Below are 27057 nucleotides of genomic sequence, written 5' to 3'. Positions count from 1 at the left end.
GGTTCTACCACCGACATACATGTGAGTCCCTCTTCGTATTCCTGGTATTAGTACTTATTTTTTTAGTGAAAAGACAATATTTTATATCAATTAAAACAAAATAAATACACAGCATTTAGGTACATACATCTTAAATCATAGAATTTTTAAACGATCTGGATCATAATTTGCCTGACAAAGTCATTTTAATCGGACGAAAACCATCTTAATCGTTATTAAATTATTATGTGTATTGATTCCCTAACTTATATTTAATATTAAACAAGTTTCCCATTATTTAATTTTTTTTAAACATGTCCGATCCTAATAAGATCATATTATGGGCCTCCATAGAGTGAAAGTTTGTATTAACAGATTTTTGTAATTACGAGAAATGCTACGCGAAGAGCCATTTACTCAACCTATTAGGGCCATACTCTGACTTAAAACATAAATTGAAAAACAATATTTGTGTCTATTCGAACCTGGGACCCACGACATTATAAGCCGATGCGTATGTCGCTCGGCATCGTGAGCGTATATTTTAATAATTAATTGATACAAAATGTTAAGTTTGATTGAATAATATTTAACCAGTATACGTATATGACGTTTAAAGGCGGAATCCCTCGACTAGGGATTGCAATACCGGATGAAAATGTCAATACCGGTTTTAAGTAGGATCAATAAATATAGCTATTAAAATCTTTTAAAAATGTTATTTTATAGCAAAAACCTACATACCTACATTTATTATGTTGACATTTTAAAATATGGCATAATTGACACATTGATCATAATTGTAGAACTAGTGATTTTTTACAAATAATTTGAATATATTGATAATTTTAACTAAAGCCCTCAAAAGTTCATCAAGTGCAAATAAGTCGGGCTGCAGGAAAAGCTTCATACGCGGTGCTTGCTTAGTATATTGCCTTTTACTTTTAGATGGAGTCCCGGGCTAGGCCCCCTATCTCCTTCATCTTCATACGCGGTGTTTACATTTCCGTTTATAAGTAGCTGGAATAAGTGACATGTGAGACACACGCAAAATAAGTGGTTGATACAAATATAATTACTGTTTATACTACATACACACTATAAAATATGATAATATGAGAAAGAAATTTTATTTTAAGTTATTATTATTTATACTAGAAAAATTACCAGGTGGCAGTTCCACTTGTCAATGCGCAGACAGGTGTGTGTATGTGTGCTGTATTGTGCTGCTTTACATACAGATAAATCAAGACAAATATATACAGTAATTATGTAGGTTGATGGATTTAATCTGAATGTTTATTAATATGTTTGTATATTTTAGGTGTGTTATGGAATGTTCATATAATTCCTGGAGCGAAAGAAGTTATCGCCAAACTAAAAAAGATGGGAAAGAAAATTCATTTTCTTACAAATAACAGTGGGAAATCTAAGGAAGAAACTAAATCGGATTTTAACAGCATAGGCATAGATCTGGATCCAGTAAGGCTTTATTTTTGAAATATATACATAATTAATTATTTAAATTTTCATTAGGTAGCGCAATAAAGTTAGCTTAAATTTGAGCCAGAAACCAGGTGTCTCACTTTTTTATTATAAATGAGATATAAATAATGGTCATTGTTTTAATAGAATAGTCAAATAAAAATATCATGTCATAATAGTGATTTTACAATATACAGACTCACCAAATAGTATTTCATGAATAAATGTGATCAAAATTATTAATGTTCCTCAAAATTCAGAGTTTTAACCATTTTGATAATTATGGTGATTACATACAATCCGGCGTCATCAAAATAATCAAACGAACTGAGCACGTTTGTATAAAAGCATGAACTTTTGCATAATAATATATCATATGTGTAATTTTTAAGCTGTTTCAAAATTAACCCAGGAGCCCTTAAATTCTAACATGGCGGATAAAAAAACAATTCTCTTACCGTCTACTTTTGTTGATTTTCAATTTGGACGTATTTTATGGCGTAAAAATAAATGTCTAAAACCAAATTTGAAGTTCATAAAATACCAAGATAGTGGCCAAACTTTCTATTAAAAATAATAACGGTCTATTTTGATTTATGGTGCTGAATACTAATTCAAAGTTAAAGTAGGCGGTCAAAAAAATGATTTTTTTTCAATTTATTTTGGGATTTGAATTATTATTTTTTATACAATTATATTTAGTGTACAACAAGGTTTTTTACCCTCTAAAACATATAAACTGCTAACCAAAAATGTTATCTCATCAACGGCACTCAGTTCCAAGTGCTCCAACAGATGAAGAACTATATCGACTGTTGGAAGGTAAAAGAATTTAATCCTCAGTTTTTTCAAAAAGGACACATTCATACACGACTAAATACACATTGTGTTCAAATGATATATTCTGCAAATGCTGAGATAATATTATATATCGAGCTTGATTTTTTTTAAAGAATGATGTTAAGTCAAAAAAAGACTTCTAAAAAAGAAACTACTCGTATCATCTTGTATCTGTTTGGAAAAATAAAAACACCAATTTTTTGATCATCACGCACTTCAAGTTTATGCATATTTTATGTTTTGACTTTGGCCGAAAATCATAACAAAAACATTTTTGTGTCTCCTGTAAAATTTGATTTATATGGATTAAATCCGTTTGCTTTTAATAGTCGATATCTACCTGGGAATATAGTGGAAGGAGGTACGTGACAACGCAAATTACAGAATCGAGAATATAAACATTTTGGAGTTTTTTGATGATGGCTGGTACTGATGATGAACATAACAATGTACATACATAAATGTATTATATATATACACCATCAGTCTATTCATAACAGAAACCCAAAATTATTAAAAGAATAACGCTGTAATTACATAATGTTATTTAATAATAAGTGTGTTTTTGGAAATAAGGTACCTAGTTTGGCATTTTGGTACAGATAATATGTGATATTTTAACATTTGTTATTAAGATGCGACATATATTTCAGGTTGATTTGATTTATCCATCACAGGAGATTATTAAATTTTTGAAAAATCAAAATTTTATAAAACAGGCTTACATTGTCGGGATGCCCAATTTTGTTCAGCAGTTTGATGACGCTGGAATTTCATACATTACTGAAGTAAGATATTTTTGTATAATACGTAACATGCTTATTTACCATTTCCTAGTCACTGCACTATACATAAAACGAAATAATAAAGGTAACTAAGTTCATATCGTCAATAATTTTCTTCGTTGTTGATATATTTATCATGTCAATCTATTATATGCTCAAGATTATCTACACGCCCATATGATCCTATTAGGATCGGACATGGTCAAAGAAGAAGAAGAATGCATTTATTTTTTCTTTTTGAAAGACTGCGATTTGGAATATGCAAATGACGCAGTCGTGTTTGACTCGTTGATCGAACAGTTGGAGGTAACCGTGAACAGGCTCGCCACGAACTCGAAATGTGTGGGTCTTCAACCCAAAGACCAAATCCATCTGCAGTACTGCATGCATTGACGTCGACACTCCTCTGCGGGTTTCCGGTCTGCCCGTTGAGCTGGTGACCAGGTTCAAATACTACGGTACCACAGTTTTTGATGATGGTAGTATTTCCAGTGTGCTTGGAATCCGCATGGGCATGGCGGGGTCTGCATTCAGCCAACTTGGAGTCGCATAGGGATCTTGCTGTATTCTGTGAGGACCAAATGTCGTTTGTTCAACGCGTGCGTGCTACCTGTTATCCTGTATGGCTGTAAGACATGGCATCTTATTAAGCTTCAAAGGTCTCGGCTTTTGAGTTTTGAGAATCGATGTCTCCGCCGAATATTAGTGGTACATTGGTACGACCGCGTTAAAAACACTCGAGTTCGTGAGCGGACACAGCAGCCCTCGGTGATTGAAGTATTTACGAAGAAACGCTTTACGTGACTGGGACGTAACGAGTTCCGGATGCCACCAGAGAGTGCGACACTCCGTACCCTTGTGGTGCAGCTTCAAGGGTTCCGTCGCCGTGGCCGGCCCTCCCTCACCATGCAGCGGTGCTATAAATGTAATCTACGATCTGCAGGTCTGACATGGCGGGAGGCACGAAAGTTGGAGATGGATCGAGGGAAGTGAGGGGAACTTGTGCTTGTCCTATGCCCCAAAGCTGGGGCGTGACAGGGTGAAAATTGTCACTGCATTAACACATGAGATAATGAATAATGTCAAATATTAAAAGGTCACATTCGTTTATTAATAATCTAAAATGCTCTTTATGTTTTCAAATCTACAAATAATAAAAATCTTGCGAGCAAGAAAAATAGCGTACCTACCTAAATTAGCAACAAACACTCATTCGATTATAAAATACTATATCAAATATAAAATTATGTATTATGTACATTCCTTATTTAAAAGGAAAAAGCTTTTTTCACTTGTTGATCTCTTTTTTTAATAGGTAGGTATATTTTATTTATCAACACTAAATATAATGTGATTTTGATATTTTGACGCCATGAGAGCTAAATAAACGCAAGCGCAATCCATAATTCGAGAAACATGTTGTAAAATTAAATGGCATTTGTGATAAATTTATCCTCGATAGACAATTTTAGTTTCAAATTCGACCGGCTGCCAATTTACGATGGTAGATCTATAGTATGTATCTATTTCGATAAAGCTCCGTGTAGTTTCATTAGTTAAGAAGCGTGTGAGCGAAATACTTATACGTGAGTAAGCAATTAAGTGCAGCGCGCATGAGAGGGATGCAACGTGGGTGTTACGTTTATGCGATCACGCAACAAAGACGCATACTTTTTCGTTTGAAAATTTAAGTGCATTAGAGAGAGACAGCTTATGCATTACAGACATAGTGAGAGACAGATAAGCTGAAAATTAAAGACAGATATAATATGTATTAAAAATAATTCACATGGTTCATATTATTAGATGCAAAATTATACAATAATATACCTACCAACAATTTATTTCCAGGCTCGAACAAGACATGGGGTTTGCTTCGGTGAGCGGATTTCAAACGCTGTTCGTTCTATCGGGAAGCGATTCTCTGAAAGATTTAGCTGACTCTATTAATCCAGGGCATATTCCTGACTACTATATTTATTCTCTTGGTCATCTAAAGAGTATTCTGGTCTGAACGAAGAGAGCACAGTGCTTTTTTTTACAATATAAATATAATATAATTTATTCAATTGAGCTGCTGAAGATAAAATGAGTAGGTACAAATTACATACTTAAATAAATATTAGCAAAAAAACTGTGTTTTCAGCCGTTTTCATACCATCTCACACGAATGGGTAAAACATGAATTCAAAGTGCCAACATAGTACCTACGCCTATGAAATGTTATATACACCTATGTATGAAAAGTTATAAATACATTAGATTACACACCATGAAGTTATGACGTGTCTAAAATGTTGTTCTTTTTTTCATAGACCTACGTAGGTATCTCGTTTGAACATTTTGGCATAACTTTTCAAATATCTATAGTGTAAGGTAAGTCATTTAAGTGGGTACATGCTCAGCGTAGGTCAAAATGGAGCTTTTATTCTATTTTCAAAGCATGATCCTGGACATTCCTTAAACGTTGTAGATAATCTATTTACATAATTTTGAAGCCTTATTATCCTTTATATTTATTTTAAACATTTGATGACTGCAGAAAGTATTTTTATTTCATAAAATAGTATTCTTTTAAACCTCTCGCTCTAATGTTTAAGAATATAGTCATATTTCAGTACATGCATGTGCAGTGGTGTTAAGATTTTTTACATTTATTAATTTTTAAACGCATTTGGATACATCACGAAAATGCAAAACATGTAAGGATTCGAGACAACTTTTTGGATAGCAAACGTTTAAATAATAAAACATAATAATATGAATCTTTTGAATGTAAGCTATTTCTGTGAATAGAAAAATATTTTTTTGTCTACTTATAAAATGTCCAACGTTTAAATACATTAGGTGAATTTTTGAAACTATGAGTTTTAACAAGAAATAAATGCATATTTCCTCACTAATTACTACGAAAATATAATCTAAAACCACTTCACTGCCACTTATCTGTCAAACTGAAATAAATGATTGATTTTCAATTGTTTTCTTTCGCGAACCGCCTATAACAAGTTCATTTGACGTGTTAGAATTTTTAGAATTTGCAGGAATAATCGAAAAATGTGCCATTTCTATTAGCACCCATAAATAATCAATTTCAATCAAGACATTTATTGTAAGATGAAGATAATTTTAATACTGCTATCAATAAATTGAATAATTTCAAACTTACGAGTAATATAAGAAACTACATTATATTATACATATTACGTTCTTCTCAATATTATCTCTGTTTTTACTTTTCGGTAGGTAAATAATAATAAATCATATTACGTTTAATACAAAGTAATTAAACATTAATGATGTTTAGGTATATATTTTATAATAATAATTATATATAAAATTACAGTAACATTTCTTCTTCTTTTATATCATTAGTAACTATTAATACACAATAAAAATAAAATTTTAATAATGTTTCTTTTAACAATGATATTATGGATGTTGTTTGCTATTTTATCATGTGAAATAATATTTACTTATAGTCAAATAATTAGTCGATTATGACCTTTTTACGACACAATTAGATACAATAAGTAAGTATCTGCTACTTTTCCATTTTTGTACATGATAAAATAATATTTTTTTATATCCCCACCCAGATAATTTGTTGAATAATTTTAGCATGTTAGAATTTATTCATTAATATATTAAGTACCTCAGGGTGGTAATTACGAGTATCTTAAAAGACATTATGAGAAATAGTTTTTAATTTTTTTCAATCTAATGGGATCTTCCCCATTGAATTAATAGAACGTATTGTAACGCAACAATCTAAATGTATGAAAAATTAGACTATCCTGCTGTGGCGATGGGTGGAGGTAGGGTGGATCCACCATAGACAGTACAGACTAAGCTTTGTCAGTTATACGTATTTGTTTACATTGAAATAATACTACAATTTACAGTGTTGGCTATTTTTTGAAATTCAATTAAACCATAGGAAAACCAAGCCATAATACGCATCTCTCTATAAATATAAATATTTAAATCATTTTGGATATTTATATGTTTGGTTTAGACAGGGTTTAATGAATTATAAATAACTTATTTATTCTTAATTCAACGAAAACAAATAAGTATGAATGAAAAAGTGCAATATATAAACATATTCAATTAAAATGTCAGTGGTAGCAATCGGCGATTGCCAGCTGTTCTGCTAGACCTATCAGCCTGAGGTGGTGTCAGACGATATTGTAAAGGCCAGACTCCAGAATAGACTACGCATATGACCCCAAATTTATATTGGCAGTGACGACTTGCAAATCGTAAAACTGACAAATCAGCGAAATGTCAAACTGTCTGAGGCGAATGAAAATCCATCCCGAAGGGAAAACTATGGCGCCGTCTATGCATACTTCACAATTATATTAATATCCAACACCGCCAAGCCGTCTGCAAGACCTAGCGAGACAGGCTGGCGACCGCCAGCTGGCTCTGCTAGTCTAGAAGATTAGTACAAGTTATACTGATAAAACCGATCAGGTAGTTCAGGATTCAAATCATTATATTCTGTTGTGGTTGAGTGTAAGTGCACACTTATACTTATGGACTCGGGACATTCATTTCAGTTAAAAGTTATTTAATAGTTAGTGCCACTGATGCGTTCTTAAATATATAGTGTTTTTTTTTATACTTATAATAAAATTCCAAAAGATGGAGATATACTTACTCATAAGTCCGCCTATCATAGAACTATTATAGGTGCCAAATTTCTTGATAATATAATCGATTCAAGCTATATCGCCGGTGTAAATAAATTGAAGCCAAAGTCTAAAATAGTCAACAAAATAGTGTTTACTCGTTATTCGCGTCTGTTTTTTAAAACGTTTTACGGTAAAAATATGTAAATGACAGTATTCACCATTGTAGTATCAATAATATTATTAGAACATCATTACATTATTTTTCAATATTGATAATGATTAGAAATTAATTGGCTAATATATAAAATAAATGTAGATATTGTTATATGTGTATATAATTACTTAGTTGAATATATTCACTGCCACAAGATAATTCAAGATATTATTTATCATAATGTAAAAACGTTATTTTTAACACAATATGAATTAGCATCTAATAAAATAAGATAAATGAAACAAGTAAGATATCATTATTATATTCTATCTCTGTCTTTTCCATAAATTAAATATTGTAAATTTTCCACAGTCTGTCGATTACATTTGTATAATAATTGATGACACAATACGTACAAAGAAATCATTGAGCTATAATGTTAAATTTATAATTGAAAAGATATAATCACTAGTGCAGTGATTCTCAACCACGTTCTCTGGAATTCCGGGATTTTGTAAGTCATGCCAGGAATTCCACAATATAAATATGCGTCATTGTTAAGATGACTTATTTATCCTTAGATGTGTAACAGAATGTTATATTTTCCCCCAGAGTTGTTACTTATAATTTATTAACCCTACTGTTAGTGAAGTGTCCTGTAAGTACGTTACGTAGGGTTGGAAAATTAATGAAGAAAGTAAATTTTTGGTATTATATTTAGTGCAAAAGATTAAAAAAAAATGCCTGCTGTGCCAACTGTGTGTGGGTATATCAATTTGTTAAAGATTTTTGTTGCACATATCCGTTAAAGTGACAATCTTGGCGTAATTCTTGAAGATAAGTTATTTTTATCGAAGACTCGAAGGCTAACATAGCCTATCAGAAGATGGTCAGAATTTTGAAAGAAAATTTGGGACAGGCAGACCCTTTAGGTTGCATACGTTGCAATATTTATGGAAATTTTAGGTTACTCCTCCAATGTAATAGCAACTTGGAATAAAATAATTATATCTATAGTAAGAAGCGCTTTAATTAGCAGACAGCTACTCTTGCTGATCTTGTTGACAAAAGTCTACATGACGGCTTCATCAGATGTGCGTCTTGTCTTAACAGGGGTTCTGCTCCTCGATCTGCTCGTCTATGTACGAAAATGTAATAACCTCATCTTGATATGGATCAACACGACTGGCGAGGGCGTCCTTCCGACGCCCTCGCCGAGATCTGAAGACGTTCCTTACAGATAGACGTTAGCACGTTAATCTACCTACTATTTGCACTCGATAGAAGATAACTAGTCGAAAAGGTAGGGCTCCACTAAGCAAACGTATCTATTTTTTTTAGATGTGTCTTGCAGGCTTCATATGAGACAATTAAGGCCAACACACTAGGTAAGTTAGTTCTCGACCAGCCATGATGAGTTCGCGGCTAACCTACATGGTTTTAGTTTGATATAATTGATGACTATCATGATTCTAAATACGTCTTCAGAGACTGCCCGCTGATGAGATCCGACCGAGCGGAGCTGTTTGCCAAGGTCAACGCCGGCTTGGTAATATCAATCAAGCCCAACTTTGAGGCATATGAAAAGTTTCCTACATCACAAGAAAGGTGACAGGGCTCTAGGGTCCCGGGCTCAGGGAGGGTCGGTTTGGCGGGTCGACCAGATAAATGAGACAAACACACATCTTAAATTTCCCCTAACAGTAAAAAAGTCGTTATTTTACTTCAGGGTCATTACAATTTTAAAGTATATGATTGTGCGATGCAATGTTTGGTTGTTATGTAAAAAATCGCTAAAAATACACTTAATTTAAACTCGAACACCATTTGCAAAACGTCACTGTAGAGTGGCAGACCGCCTTTAAACTTAACTATATGTAGGGGGCATAAGATATCCTGGCCTGGGGGCCGCTTCAGGATGAGGGAGCTAACTAACATCAGAAACTAACATCAGCCCATCAGGGGTTCTCCAAGATTTTACAAAACGCTTGACGCGTTTCGCCTGATAAAAAAAGTTGGGATCACTTCTTCGACCTTCTTATAAAATGAATAAATAAAAAAATAATTTTATTAAACTACTTCTTTTATTCAGAGAATAATTCACAAGATTTGAGAGTGTAACATTATATACTATATTAAACATATCTAGATAACTTGAAAACACTCACTAGAAAAAATCACATTTGAAAAAAAAATCCATATGGTTTGCAGCAACCGTTCGGCCAGTATTCAAATTTTAATATTAAAGAGCTGATGTAATTGCAAACATGATATATTTTTAATTAACTAGTTTTTTAATATTTTCTGTAAGTGAGGTTGTGTTGTAATCTTTTAGTATTTACATTATTTTAATAATAATTTTAGGCATAAAAATCAACATGGATACAAAGGTAAAGTCCTTACATAAAACATACCTTTTTTATTATTACAATATATACCTACGTATAATATATAAATAAGAAAAATTCGTTAATAATTTTTGTAAACTATACTATCTTATTACACAGTTTTACAGCTGTTATATTTATTAGTTTTGTTACTAGTATGTTTTAGCTAAAAGATATAACAGGACAATAAATTATTATTATCATGTTCATAACTATGTTATATAATATATAAACGAAGGCCGATTTCATCATACGACATTCCCGATCGATAACATTGTAAGACAAAACCGCGATTGGTTTATTATAAAATGTTAAAAAGTATTATTTCTTTAAATATTCATGATATAATTAACATTATTGTCTTTTATTTAGATTGTCATGCATTTGCAAGAATATTATACACTTAATACAAAATTAATGCAGTTTCCATTTATTTGACATTAAATAATATTTGGAAACAGTTTATGTATTAAACCTACAACCAGTGGTGGGCTTAGAGATAGGGAGGTTCGAGCAACTGACTGATTTTGAGGCACCCCACGATAAATAATAAAATAAAAACCATAAATTCTAACTACCAATGTGCATAGTAAACATATTAATGGATCTCTTTTCTAGAATCACATCATGTAACTAGACATAATTATTAATATTTTACATATCCGTGATGGCACATAATATAAATGGTTTATTTTTTGTGTATAAGTGCATATTAATTCGGGTGTTTACATTATGTTATGCGCCTGTGATGTTAGATGCAGAAATTTTGTTATTACTTTGAGTAATATCGTATACCTACTCAATTTTTGAGAAATACGCACCTTTTAAAGACTTTTTTGAACTGTGTCGAGGCCTCTTTTTAAATATTTTTACGAATTAATTCCGTCATCGGCGTCAAAGAAAATACTGTCTGTAATATACCAAATATTAGTTTACTACACTAAATCGGTCGAAACTAGATAAATCACAATATTACGTGTGGTATAAATTATCCGTGTTTTGTTTTTCAGAGGTTACCAACCGTTATGGTATTGATATTTTTAATGACGTCTGGCAGTGACGGCTCATCATCAAAGACTATAACTAGTTTGGCAACGTTGTCAGCGGCCGAGGCGAAATTATTTTTCGACTCTTTTGACACGATTGTTTCTGATTGCGATGGCAAGTTTAAATGACATATAAGTTAAAACTATAATCAAGTATAAATAATTAACTCCAGCTAATAGATGTAGGTATTTATACCAGTAGCCTGTGATTTACAATACTGCACGGCCTCCACAAAGGGGGGCTGACAGGACTCTAGCCTGGGGGCCCGGCGTGACGAGTTGACCAGATAAGTGAGATAAACACACATCACAAATTCTCTCTAATAGTAAAAAAGTCGCCTGCGAGTTTTCTTCAATAATGTTAATATTTAAAATTATGTGGGTGTAGGTACAATACAATTTTAATTGTGTATCGATACTCGACAACTCCATATATAATTCAAATGCAGTCAAAAACACTAAATTTAATATAGGTACACATTCATTTTACCGCGTACGCCATTTGGGAAACGCTCTGTAGAGTGTCACACTGTCTTTATCCTTGGCGATGGGTAGGGAGGCCGCTTCAGGATATGGGGGCCATGCAATACAGCAGTGCTCCGCAACCTTTTCTCACCCACGGCACACAAAAGGTCTTCCCAAAATTCCGCGGCACACCAAACGTAAAACAATTTACACATCAAAGCATGAACCCCAGGCCAGAATCTTCGGCGCACCCCTATCTATCGCTAAGGTTAAAGACAGTGTGATACTTTAAAATAGCGTTTTTCAAATGATGTTCGAATTAAAATAAATCGTATTGATTCTGTTTAGCGTTTTTTTTGTATTTATTAATTCATCCACTTGAACTACGGTTAGTTGTCGGTGAACAATGATTATTTGTCGAGTATTGACACAATAATAATAAATTGTATCCCACAATCGTATGTGTTAAAATATGTATGTCAGCGAAGTAAAATAGCGCCGCAGCCGACTTTTTTTGCAATTAGAGCATATCTGCTTGACCTGCCACGCCAACCCTCCTGAGATTGGGCCCCCAGGGCACCAAAATTACATTACATACCTACTTATTTAATAAATAATTAAATAAACATAACACTCGACGAAGAACCAAATGTACTTACATCATTATTCCCATGTATTGGTTATATCAATAAATAGCTTGTTTCAATGATCGTACAAGTTTTTAGCCTTACTTAGTTAGTTTGGTAGCCATGTCAGAAATACGAGGAGATTCTTTACTAACCGAAATCCATAAAATACCATATGAGGTTCTATAGAATTTTTGACATTGGTTGCAAAAGGGTTTCGAATCCAGTCGTATTGATTGTATGAAAGTAATGATGAAATTTCTTTTGAAGCAAAGTTAAATGTTTTTGAGACGGATCCAAAATTAATTGCTTGTTTTCATTGGTGGTCTGGTAGGTCCTTTGGTACATTTGTAGAGATCCTTGTCTTAAATCTTTCTAATTTATCAGATCACGTGAATATATTTTATTCTGACCTTGCATTGTTTTATTAAGTTTATGCAGGTGCTCAAATGTATTTATTACCAGCCACGTACGCAAATTTAGCTATTAAGTAAGTATTGTATAATATACAAAATTATTTGTGTTTTTTTTTTGAAGCAATGCTCCGCGGCACACCTAGCATCGTCTCGTGGCACACCAGTGTGCCGCGGTACACCGGTTGCGGAGCACTGCAATACAGTATCAAATACCATATATTCCATTATCATTCTTCAACTTAAACAAACGTAGATATCATATTTGAGCATACATAATTTGAAAATACCTCAGATATTATATACCTACTAAAAAAATCTCTTGTTGAAAAAAGTACATCGTTCCTCAACGGAGGCCCCGAATATTTTTTTAACTTTTATCTCATTCATACATCGGTCCTCCAGCCCAATAGTGGCGGCCCTTCATACGTTTGGACAATTGTGAATTTTTTTTTGAAACTAATATTTCTTATTGCGAGTGTTAATGTACTTTATCGTTTGACGGATGACCGTATACTGTGCTTCGAACAATTATGTGAATAATATTAAATTTCTGAACAATAATAATTATAATATAATGAACCATTGTGAACTTTTGTGAACTTTTGTGAACGTGAACAATATATGGACCTTTCTGATTCCGACTATGAGTTTTTATTCTGGTTACCAACCACCTGAAGACCTTGGCCCGCGACTCCCCTTGCATGGCAACCTTCCACTTCCAAACCCTTGGAACTAGCCGTGGCAGTGGAGGGCCCGTCATGTCCTATTTATCGCAAAAAGTCTTTTAATTCAACATTCACAGTGTGACTTATGTGTTATTCTCCGAATATTATGATAATTTTTTTTTTATTTCAGGTGTGCTTTGGAATCGACAACCAATACCGGGTGTACCCGAAGCAATTGCGAGATTAAAAGCGATGGGAAAGAAATTATATTTTCTCTCCAATAACAGCGCTAAAACGATGGAGTTAACAAAATCTCAGTTTAAAAACATTGGCATTGATTTGGATGAAGTAATAAACCATACTTTTATACGTAAATTATAAAAATTGTAGTGTAGAAGTTATTATCATGTGTTAAAATTAGATAATTAAACTAATAAATATCATTGTAGGTATATTATATCTTAATCATCATTTTCAGAGAGATTTGGTGCATCCAGCTATAGTTATGGTAGACTATCTAAAAAACAAAAATTTCACTAAAAAGGTTTACCTTATCGGCAAAAAACCTATCGTAGACCTATTGGCGGATGCCGGGGTTGATTGTGTTCAAGGCGTAAGTACAAACACCCCTATGTCAAAACATATATTTTTTTTATAATTAACTATTTCTTTTATTCAACGAATAATTCACAAGATTTAAGAATGTACCATTCTAATTATTGAACATACATAATTTTGAAAAACACTTTCTGAGAAAATATATTATCACCAATAGAAAAAATCTTTTTGAAAAAAGTAAGCCACCCCGGCAGGGAATCGGACCCTGCATCTCCCGGGTTTACGTCCCATCCGCGCATTAGCATTGAAGTAATAGGTCTACTTTGATTTAATAAACAAAAATCGATTACCAAAGTAGCTTGATTTAGAAGAGCGCTGATGAGAGGGTATTAAAAGTGGCCAATAGTTAATGTTTGTCACAATTAGTATGTCACTGCGTAGCATAGAGGTAATGCGCGGATCGGACGTCAAACCGGGAGATGCAGGGTTCGATTCCCTGCCAGGGTGGCTTACTTTTTTCAAAAAGAAATTTTCTATTGGTTATAATATAATATTTTCTCAGAAAGTGTTTTTCAAAATTATGTATGTTCAATATATTTTTTCTTGTTTTTTCTAAATACTGTTAGATGTATAGACATACTCGTATGATATGCAATTTTTACTTATGTTTTTTTACATAGGTATATAAAATCGCAAATAATGATGAATCTTTTTTAGATTATTGTATGTTATCAAAATAAGCTATCCTTCTATTGGATAGAAAATAAGATATTGTAAATCTTGTACGGTAGGTAATATAAATAATGTTCAGGCTTTTAAGTGCTGTGATTTATCTGGTATACATAAAATTAATAAACCATAACGAGGATGCTGAGGAAATGCAAAGTCGAAAGTATGTTTGTAATGGCGAGAAGCACCAGGAATATTTTATGACCAATGAAGGTCTATGATTTGAGTTACCCCATCTTCACCTGCCATGTATAAGTATTATGTAGCCGCGATTTATGCACGGTCGCATTCCATGACACTATGGACATGTCAGAATGAAAAGATTTTAGTGCCACGCTTCCTTGTCCCGAAACGAAGTTGCACAGGACTGATGTAGAAACCATGCACCATGGTGCTTAAAGAAAGAGTTTCGAGAAAAAAAAAAGAATCTTGACCTGCTCTGCTGTCATTTTATCTCTAATGGCATGAAATAACCTCTGTACCCGTATACTAAAACTCTGCCAAACAGAGGAGTCAGGAGTTGAGAGTGATGAATCTAGAGGAATCAGATTATTCCGTCTTCCATATTATGACGTAGCAATTTGCCCCAAAGTTGGTCTTGATTGATATCAAGTCGACCAATAAAAGACTATCAACATTTAGATTCGACGAGCGTGAATAAGATAAACTATTTTCTGTTGTGGATGTCTGACTAAATATATCGGCCAGACGACGCGAACGACATACTAACCTAGAAACTAGAAAAAATAAGATAAGCTAAAAATAGTAAAAATATTAATAATACTTGTTATAATTCTACTAACCAAACTTTATTGTCATACTAGTACATCCGACTAAATTTAAATACGAGTACATATAATAATATACGATACTTATACCTACCTGTACATTATATCTTCTTCTAATATATCGACGTAGAATGTGTTTGCCAATATGATGACAAATATGTACCAACCAATCTTTAATAAAAATAACTAACTTTTACTAAAATAAAGTGAATCCTCTGGTTATCCAAGGAAATAAAATATTTATATTTTTCACTTATGTACCTACTCAAGAAATGAAATCTTGTGCTCATTAAGAAATATTTTTTTTTTATTTGACGTAATGTTGGACCTTGCATCGTCGGCGTCCCCAGTATCTGGTTTTTATTTTATTATTGTGGTTCGATTTTTTGACAAGATACGTTTTTAGTAAACGAAATTATTTTTTTCAGGAAATAGTTTAATTTGATCTTATGATTAGCCCGGTCACACATTGAAAATCGTCTCGACTGGGATAAGGTCATCACTCAAAACTGGGCGCCATGTTGCAACTATTTTCCGTGCGCACAGGCGTAAACATGCCGGGACCGTGACGTCACGCAGTTAGCTGAAGCAAATAAAACAGCTTCTGCACATGCGCTAATGCAAAATTTCGTTATTCTGCCTGCACCCCATGTTGAGATAAATTTGTTACATGCGATAAGCATTTTTTCTACCAACAATGTCCCACCGTTATGTGTGACGGTACATTAAATAAGACTTTTTTTTGTGAATGATAACAAAATCACAAATTTATCGAGTTGAAGTCGAGATGATTTTCAATGTGCGACCTGACTAAGACTTATAAAAGCACAGTTCAGTTTTAGAAAAATAATATAACAGCGGATTTTTCTTTCCTGCACAGTTCATTGTATTATTTATTAGATTCTCTACTCTTCTCTAATTAAAATTTATTTACGCAGATCGATGACTATCCTGACAATATGGAAAATTTTGTACAAAATATCACAATGTCCGATGAAGACATCGGCGCTGTTGTTGTCAGTGTGGATTTCAAAACTAATTACTACAAAATGAGTAGAGCTATTTCTCTACTTAGAAATCCAGACATTATGTACATCATTACGGGAGAAGACAAAATCTATAAACCAATTGATGGATTGACGTTGCCAGGTAAATTTAACTACACATCTATCATTATTAAGGTTGTACACAAAGTGGTCTTTCGATGCAAACAGGTGGCCGTAAAATACAGGATTTTATATGATTTCTTAAATCTTTATAATATGACTATAATATATAAAACATCTATTGTGGATTTCTATTATTACTTTTGTACTTAAATAAATATTCAATTTTTAAATTTCTATCTCATTTTGTATGTCGCGAAATCAACATCATATCGTTTAACCTAATTTCGGTATAATCAAGTTTGAAAGATCTACACCTTCAGCCTCTACATAACATTCAGAATAGAATAAGCATTCCATATTCAGGGTTTTAAACGAGATGGACCAGAGATGTTCATCATAAAATTATGACACCAAGCACCCGTTTACATAACGCAGTGATGTGGATTTTAGAATGATTTTAGTCAAGATACCAAAACTTACTAAATAAACAAAACTACGTACCTAGAAGTACAACATGTGGATGTTATTACCAGATCTTAACACTAATTTAACCATTTCCATAATATAACATTATCTTTTGCATACAGGCGTTGGTTATTTCACCAAAATGATATCTGAAGTTTCCGGCAGAGAACCGATGTTATTTGGTAAACCATCACCATATTTGAAGCCAATTATCCTCAAGCAATTCAACATAACCGATCCTCAGCAGACTATTTTCTTTGGAGACTTGTAAGCAGTATTGATTTGATTTACATACATTTATTTTATGTTATTCATTGTAATGGTATCCAATTGGTGTGGACATCGCCTAAATATCTAAATAATTAATTAAGACAATGATATATTTAAATAAATTAATAAGTCACTGATCAATTAGTAGTACGAGGGTGGGTCAATAATTCCTTAGAAAAAAGCATTAAAACAGTTTTTATTTTTGTATTTTTTTTTATTTCTCAACATAATCTCCTTGGAGCTCAATACACTTGGTTAGACGTTTCTCAATTTTTTTTAAACCGTCAGAAAAATAAGTTTTCGGAAGGTCCTCAAAATAAGCATTTGTCCGATCGATGACTTCTTCATTTGAAAAAAAACGTTGTCCACTTAGCCATTTTTTTAAGTTTGGGAAAAGGAAAAAGTCACTGGGGGCTAAATCTGGCGAATACGGTGGGTGGTCGACCAATTCGAACTTCAATTCTTCAATTTTAGCCATTGATCGTAAACATGTGTGAACACGGGCATTGTCCTGATGAAAGAGGATTTTTTTCCTGTTTAAATGAGGCCGTTTTTCTTCAATTTTGTTTTTTAGCTGGTCCAATAAAGATGCATAATAATCCCCTGTTATTGTTTTTCCTTTTTCCAAATAGTCAACGAAAATGATTCCACGTGCATCCCAAAATACAGTAGCCATAACCTTACCAGCTGATTTTACGGTTTTCGCCTTCTTTGGACATGGTTCGCCTTTATTAGAAGATAAAAAGAAATTTTTTATATACAATTCTGTTGAACCATATAAACTTGACTTGACTAGCTTAATTATTAAACGATCAAAAAAATTTGTACTTGACATATCATATTGATTTCTATAGTAACGCACGTATATATTCTAGCAACCAATAATAGTGTCGAAATAATTTTTTATACAAGACAGAATTAACTGAAAATGAATTCAATTCTACTTAAAGATGGCTAAAAGTATTAAAAAAATGCATTGGCATCGTGTTCTGATATATTCTAAAAGTTTAAAATGTGTAGCTAGTCGGGAAGTTAGTTAAAAATCGATTGCAAGATTTGTACTGGACAAAGAACCACCGGACAAATAAGAATACGAGCTAAGAAAAACGTTGTAAAAATAAATGGATACACGCAGGACCATAACAATAAGACGGTAGTCAACAATGACGTCCCATGAAGATAGGCAAGCCATGCAGTGCTTGGGGGCAGCACATTCTAAAGGGTAGGAAATGTAAGAACGAATACGAATATTACAAGTATTGTCAGCAGATTTCGTGTAAATGAGCTATTTTGCCTACCACGCTGACACGTTTTGCATACTATTTGTTAAACGACAATATAATATGACGTGTGGGTACACACATAATATAATATATATTTAAATAATTTATTGGATTTCTCCGTACAAGATAGCATAAAAGAAAATAATAAATTATATAATCTTTTCCACAAACACGTATCTTATTCGTTGTCAATTTTGAGTTACTTGGTCAAAAAATGCAGAATATTAATACGTACCTACATATTCCACTAATACGTAGGTATCTCAAAATATACTTAAAAATATAATAAATTTAAGCTATTACAAAAAACTCGTATCACAATAAAAGATTTTTACAGATATTATAAACTAGCATCTTGAGATACGTGTTTGTGAGTACAAAGAATACAGAGCTCAGCCCAATGATTATACTAGACTCCCAAACTAGGTTCCGCAGAACACTGGTGTTATTAAATAGGTATTCTGCAAATACTAAAAGAGTACCGTAGTGTGTAAAACTAGCTATTATTGTTTTACTTCCGTTAATTACGACATATTTATGCGAAGCAGAATTTTCTTATTATGATGCAACGAAGTCAAAGTTTAGAAACAGGCTTCATGCGACACCAGATTTAAGAATTCAACTTTCTAATATTGTGCCTGATATCAAGAAGATTTGCAATTCAAGGACCTAAAATCATCGAAGTCATTGAGAACTTCAATCGTTTATATTCTTATATGTTAAAAATAATATAAATATAATTAACTATTTCTTTTATTCAACGAATAATTCGCAAGATTTAAGAATGTACCATTCTAATTATTGAACATACATAATTTTGAAAAACATATTCTGTGAGAATATATTATAACCAATAGATTTTTTTTTTTAAAAGTAAGCCCTCTTTCAGACGGGATTCCGGTGTCGAGCCACCGGCGTGGCTCGATTCCGCATTTACATATAAATAAATGGGAGCGTTCAGACGGAAGACACCCGTATCGCACTTTTTTAAGCCACCTGTGTGGCGGAGATTCCGCATTTACACATAACTAAATGGGAGCGTTCAGACGGAAGATACTCGTGTTTACGAGAATCGCACACTTTTTCTTTGCCCGCCACAATGTCAAGCCGCTCGAACTCATTATTATTTGCGAGCGCGGTTTTTATTACCTTTTTTTATTCATTGCCTCGGCCGAAACTCCGGTGATCGTAATAATAATAATAATTAATACAAAGACCGCTTTGATGCGGCGACACGTGTGCTATTATTATTATTGAAATTGAATTTATCATTGAAACATAATTAATATTAATAGGCATGTTTTTTAGCTAAATAGGAATTTCTTCAAAATAAAATGCATAAATGAAAACAGTGTTTCATACTGATCCAGATTCTGAAAAAAAAATTAATATTATTCTGTTTTCAATAAAAAAGACAATTTACAGATGGTGGTATTGGTGAGAAAATTTCTTACGATCGATTTGATGAAATTCATTATTGACAATAGTTTATAATCAAATAGATCAGTTTGGTCGAGCATCTTCAAAATACCTACTAAAGTAGGTATGTAAAGAAATAAATACTAACAAGTTTTTCTCTCAATGTATTTGCCATACTTTGTCGTGTAATTATTTTTATTGCTGAAGCCAGGTCTAATTACCTATTGTCTTTTCATTGAACTCCTTGGTGCTATTTATTTTGTAAATTTTAATTTATCATTGACGCATAATTAATATTATTAGGCATCTAAAATATCTAAAATTATGCAATTAAACCATACATAACTTTGAATATTTTAAAGATAGAATAAATTTATTTTAATCTTTTATAGTTTGGTTTAGACAAGGCTTAATGAATTAAAAAAAACAACCAACAAAATGTGTAATGATATTTATTCTTAATCCAACGGAAACAAATAAGTATGAATGAAAAGGTATGCACAATTTTGTCGTAACGCCCAAAATATACCAAAATTAGTATGGTTTGGTTTAGGCAGGGTTTAATTGATTTTAAAAATCTAACCAATAATATCTGTAAATTGTTCAATAAAAACAAATACGTATGACTAAAAAAGTTTAATGTGCACTAATTATGGCGGATCTTAACAGCCTACCTTCACCCTTCGCTCCTGTAATACCTAAATACATGATTGAATGGAACGGGCGTGTGTTCTTTTAGAAATGAACGTTAGCCTGCATTTTATCTACTTAAGGTCTTATAACTAATTTAATCACGGTAAGTGGTATAGTGTGACATTTCGGATTAGTAGATATAAAATATTCTAAATCTAAATAAATTAACGTTTAGTATATCTTAGTTAGTCATAGTATTACTTTAGGTATATATTAGTTGCAAATAAAAATTTCATATTTTGACATTCAATTTCCACTGGAAAAGTAGTCATAAATCTTCCAAGATGTTTATCTCCGTTTTTATTTTTTATTTCTATTTAAAAAATGCCTTCTTTAAGTTCTTCCATTCATTTTCACAGCTAAAACTGCTTGATTTATTTTCATTGTATCCCATGTCTCTTACAGAGTTTTACGTAGGTAATTTCGGAACATAATCTTTCAGAAACAATAAAATCATAAATCACATAATATGTCGTTTTAGCCTACCATAATGTATGCCATTTTATCCCAATCAAATGAATTTGGCAAATTCGTTAAAAAAAAATGCAGTTTACACTTCAGTAATTATGATAAATTTACATCGTACATGAACACTAATAACGGCTACTTAAGCTGGTTTATATATATATATATATATATATATATAGATTAAATAATATAAAATACATGTAATATTACCTTTTGTCGACAAGCTGCAAAAATATTCGTTTGGTTCACAAATCTTTCCACTGTATATTCTTGTACGGCTGTTTTGAGTAAACTCAATATGGCTGAATATTTAAAAGAAGGGTCATGCATTGTTCCTAAGCTAGTTGCATCATGTTAGACTGCATCATTTCGCCAGTAGAGCAAAAGTTTATTTTTCCCCACTGTGCCATTTTGAACACATTTCCCCTACTATGAATGATAGACTATTAATCCTTACAGCGCTGACAGCACAGCTGTTGTATCCTCATTTGGTGGCCATTATATGTAATTAGCATGTTATTTAAACGTGGTATTTAAATAGTAATTAAATGTTCCGCGGTGAAGCGATTAAACGTAATAATTAACTCAAATCATATAATTTTGTACTTGTGGCGGTTTAGTTGTGATGGTGCGATATGAATTCAGTGGCTACCATAGCCACTGCAGTGTAGAGTGGCTGGATTCTTCGGTGGCTCAACACCGGAATCCCGTCTGTGAGAGCTCTAAGCCACCCCGGCAGGGAATCGAACTCTGCATTTCTTGGGCATACGCTCCATCCATGCATTACCTCTATGCTACAAGGTGACGTACTAATTGCGACACATTTTAACTATTGGCCTTTCTAATTTTAATTTTATTTTTTAATTTAAATATAATGAGTGGGTCATCAGCATTCTTCTAAATCAAGCTACTTTGGCAATCGGTTTTTGTTTTATTAAATCAAAGTAGATACCTGTCACTTCAATTACTAACCGACGTCGTGGATTTCTCCAATATTTTTTATGATGTAACTTACTTGAACTTGCTAATAATTTATAATTAACTATTTATTTTATTCAACGAATAATTCACAAGATTTAAGAATGTACCATTCTAATTATTGAACATACATAATTTTGAAAAACACTTTCTGGTAGCATAGAGGTAATGCACGGACGGGGCGGGGCGTAAACCCAGGAGATGCAGGATTCGATTCCCTGATGGGTGGCTTACTTTTTTCAAAAAGATTTTTTCTATTAGTTATAATATTATATTCTCTCAGAAAGTATTTTTCAAAATTATGTATGTTCAATTACTAAATAATTAAACATTGTTTTTTTTCATTTTTCTTAAAATTGTATTTTTATTTACCTACACTACAAAATAAACAAGGTATTCCGTTAAAATTTCCGTATTTGCGAAGTATTTTATCGCAGGAAAAGTTTGGGAAATACTTAACTAAATACTAGATTGCAAGTCAAGATACGCGTTTACTGCAGTAATGTTCATCGTACAGTTGCAACGCATTATCGTATCTTTGACAACATGACTGATTTGTTAAAAGTGTGGTGCAACAGATTGAAGAAAAATAACATTTTTTCATGAAATTATGTGTAACTATACTAAATGTATATTTCATAACAGAAAACTTATTCTGAAAAAAAACCGAGAGAATAAAGTTGTTTTTGCCTTTCCTGAAAAGTTGTTTTTTGAAATAGGTACGTGGTTGTAGAAGAGTCCCGACGATATACAGGCAGAGGCGGCTTTACCTAAAGGGTTCGTAGGGACCATCCCCACATCGTTTTGTCAAAAATACACGTTCGATATTTTTTATCACTGTCACAATATACCTACTTAATTACTTGATTAAATGAACTATTTAATTTATTTTATCATACTGGGGAGCGAATAGAATGACCCCGTGGTGAGTAAAAACGCTCGCTGCATGTCGTTGTTCAAAATTGAAAAATGGTTGAAGACTTTAATAATTATTAATACGTATTACATAATTAAGTTAATATTTTTAAGCGTGCTTTTTAGATGTAGTTAAGTGACGACTCTGATAATCATATTATTTATTCTGAAAAATTACTGATTTCCTCAATAATAACATCATTATTATTATAAGTATCTTGGTATATAATGTATTATATGAGAAAATAGGTACATGGGTGTGTATATTTAATAATTAATGGCTAAACCCCACCACCTAGAAAGTCGTCGAGCCGCCACTGTATACAGGCACATAAATCTAATGATTCCTTCTTAAGTGTACATGTAATAACCACCTTGTACGAACAAGCAATACATAGTATGATTCATAATAATTTATATATATATTATATTAGCATTGTTATTAAACTAATCGATATAAAAGTCACTGTGAGTATACAACAACAATATTAAGGCTATACCTCAGTTGAGGCATGGTCTAAAAAGCGCGGATTGTGCAAATGACGTGTGCCGAACGAAATATAATTTGTCATATAAATCCAACATGCGTCCACTTAATGTTCTGTTTATTGTTATATTAGTAACAATAATAATATATTCATTGACATGTTTTCTTTTTTAAGTAAGTGGGTAACGTTTTTTAGTCATCTATACACGATTTAAGAATTAATACACCCGTCGCCATCACGAAACAAATTGACGTGTTCACAGCTCGACGTTCGCTCTCCGATTGCCAGCGAGTCCAAAATTCCGTCGCACCTATAGTTAAAAATTATTTGCCGTTTCACTGAAGTACCGTCTTAAGTAAACGCAAAGCGTGTCAGTAATTTCGATGTTTTTTAATCGATTCTTTCGATATTGTGATAGCGACCATAAATAATAATGTATTATAATGTATGGTCTGGTAGCTCTCGTAAATCTTACTACCTTGATACCAGACGGGAAAGTCTAGATTTAATCATTATATTATGATAGCTTCTAAAACAGGTTTTTTTAATTTCAGGCTAAAGCAGGACATGGGAATCGCTACAGTGTGCGGTTTTCAAAAGATGCTCGTTCTTTCTGGCAGCGATACTCTTGAAATGGCAGAAAATACAGTCGACCCTGCGTACAAACCTGACTATTGGATTAAATCTGTTGGTCATCTTAAGAGTGTTATTGATTTAGCTGAACAACAATCGTTGTGATTTCGCAGTATAAAGAACAATGCAGACAGTTTCAGACACATCAAATTGACTTGTAATAATATTGCATTTAAAAAAGAACGTAACGAAGAGATACGTTTTCAAGATAATATGGACGGTATTCTGCAACAAGGAACCAACCCTCAATAATGGTTCCCATAGAAGTAAATTCGTTCGGAAAAAAATGCTACGCGTAAGTGAACGTTACTGCCATCTATTTTTGTAAGAACCAACCAACATTCATCGGTGTACTGTTTCAATTTTGCAACAAAGAACCAATCAACATTTTTTGTTCAAAAATGCATTAATTTTCTCAAATAAAGCAAAATTTAAGTTTAATTCAATATATTTGAACTCCCAAAATATGTATTCATGAATATCACATTGTTTACCAACATATTATAATCCCGTCCATATTATGGAAAAATGACTAATTCTGATTCGTGTTCATCCTCATCGAACATAAATGGTAGTCAGCACATATAACAACATTTCACATAATTTCAACATATCACCATTTTTATTGACAATGCAAAATATTTTTTAAAGCTTATTTTGAAACAAATATATAATTCATTATATCTAATATCATAATAATATAATATATATACATATACTTACTGTGAAATTATTTGTGAGTTCTTATATAGGTACCTAACCAGTTTAACTTCATATTATGAACTTCCTTTTAGTGCACAAAATCCTTAATACAAATATTTATATCCATTTTAACAAATTATACTAAGCGACATGATATCTTTCAGAATTCGATATCTCATTTTTAATTTGTTTTGAACAATTTATAGCGAAATAGAAAAGTCTATAATTATTCTTATCGAGAATTACTTCGATTAAGAATCGATTATCGAGAATACTCTTTGTCATGATGACATTATAATAACAAATTACTATTAAACTGTCGTTAGGGACTTGAATCATTATTTGAATGGACCTAGTAAAAAATAGTTTGAAACAAAAATATAATAAATACGGAAAAATACTACAATTAAAAAATATTTAGGATTTTATTTTTATTTTTTTCAATGCCTTCAACCAGCCCACGGTGTTGATTAGTGACAGAGAGCAAATACCCAATTAATTTCGTGAATGGCAAACAACCAATAATTGTAAAATATGTTAAATTAATCTATACAACATGGACGTCCACGTGCTTCGAATAAAAGCCAACGTAGAAAAGATAATATATTATATTTTGCAACCTCTGTAGCTTAAAATATCTTGGAGATTATGTAGCTACCTACAATTATTTTTGTATTCATTTTTAATACATAAAATAAATAAAAAATATTTAAAACACACCTAGGTATTATCGGTGACATTATTATTATTATGAAATAATAAAACATGACATACATTAAATTTATAAAATTTGTAGAAATATTTTAATTGGAAACATTATTATTATAATGCGCTTATCAGTTATCACTAACCAGTAATAATAAAATTATTACATAAATATGCAGAGGTTTTCATTATTTTTATGCTATTATATAATAATATGTTATCTTGTGTTTTTTTCTTGTATGGTTTGTATGTGAAAAGCTTGAAAGTATATTCTCGAAATCACGAAAAAAAATTCTAGAGAATTCGAGATTAGTTTTATGATTTCTCGAGAATTTTCGAGATTTTATATTTTTTTTTGTCAAAAAAATACCGACAAATTTAAGCCATTGTAATCATCGGTTTAAAAGCACTATGAAGTATAATCTCTTCCTTTGTTTTGTAAATTCGTAACTTTGTGCCAATTAACTATTTTCTTACATATCCCAGTGATTCCTAATTTCCGGTTATTCTGAGATCGTTATCGTAATCGTACTTATAAAATTCAATGTACAAGGATTTCTCCTTGCTCCTTGCTTATTCAATAGCTCTATTTTTGGATACTTAGGTTTGTTTGTTTTAATTATTTTCAAGAATTGAATTAAGGCAACATTGAAATTTCACCATCAGTCGGACCACGCTATGCATAAATCTACCAACCTTTTCTCAAAAACAACTCAAAAACTGGCTATAAACTTTTTAAATACAATAATAAAATCGGAACAATGTCGCTTACTTAAAATCTCCCGAAGGAATACGGTTCTATACCATTTGGCTGTTGATTTGGTTTATTTAATTAAATGATTTATCGTTAGTTATCATTCATATAACTTATATTTCTTTTTTAATATTTCACCCAAACTAAAGATTAATCTATAAATGAGCATTTAATGCGGTCCAATTTTTGAAGTTTTTTCAAATAAATTTCAATGTCACTTGCTTAATATATTTACATATTGGACTAATCATATTACTAATGAGGTGGTTTTAAAACGAGGCAATCACTAACAGTGGCGCACCCAGGATTTAATTTTAATTTCAAGGAGGAGAAAGTAAATTAGTCCCATAGGCTCTTTTTCTTCTTCATATACTTATTTTTACATATTTTCACAATACACGGCTGCATATTTGTACAGTTTCTCCTAGTTTTTACTAAATTGGAGGCATAGTGGCGGTAACCGTTGAGCGTGTCATCAGCGACTGGCGGATTGGAAGTGACTAACAGCGACCATGATGGACATGTGCGCCTAGTATGCTAAAACATTACTCAAATAATATCGGCTGTGCTACCCGCTTGGTCTAGAGAGCTACAATAAATGTATGCCGA

The 27057-nt window shown here is 32.2% G+C and overlaps 2 protein-coding genes across 3 annotated transcripts; both read left to right on the top strand.

Moving 5' to 3' along the window:
* LOC147064157 (uncharacterized) lies at window positions 1-5160 on the top strand. The gene is made up of 4 exons (XM_085958647.1): window positions 1-21; window positions 1304-1461; window positions 2958-3092; window positions 4941-5160. Exons 2-4 carry the CDS (start codon window positions 1366-1368, stop codon window positions 5028-5030), a joined length of 321 nt encoding a protein of 106 aa, XP_085814773.1. The 5' UTR covers window positions 1-21; window positions 1304-1365; the 3' UTR covers window positions 5031-5160.
* Window positions 5161-10174: 5014 nt separating this feature from the next.
* LOC147064156 (uncharacterized) lies at window positions 10175-24811 on the top strand. Of its 2 annotated transcripts, XR_015071976.1 has the most exons (8): window positions 10175-10276; window positions 11284-11434; window positions 13682-13839; window positions 13970-14104; window positions 16505-16715; window positions 17263-17407; window positions 24209-24507; window positions 24552-24745. XR_015071976.1 is itself a non-coding variant. In XM_085958645.1 (7 exons), the coding sequence occupies exons 1-7, from the start codon at window positions 10265-10267 to the stop codon at window positions 24390-24392; spliced, it is 996 nt and encodes a 331-aa protein (XP_085814771.1). In that variant the 5' UTR covers window positions 10175-10264; the 3' UTR covers window positions 24393-24811. The 2 variants fall into 2 exon arrangements, 1 of the variants encoding a protein (XP_085814771.1); XM_085958645.1 differs by having other exon boundaries at window positions 24209-24811.
* Window positions 24812-27057: the final 2246 nt, after the last annotated feature.

This window comes from Rhyacophila brunnea, unplaced genomic scaffold (genome assembly GCF_057557595.1).
Source record: "Rhyacophila brunnea isolate RB1 unplaced genomic scaffold, BYU_Rbru_1.0 scaffold_8, whole genome shotgun sequence".
Lineage (NCBI taxonomy): Eukaryota > Metazoa > Arthropoda > Insecta > Trichoptera > Rhyacophilidae > Rhyacophila > Rhyacophila brunnea.
Note: the sequence above shows the minus strand (reverse complement) of the source record. Positions and strands in the feature narration are given on the sequence as shown.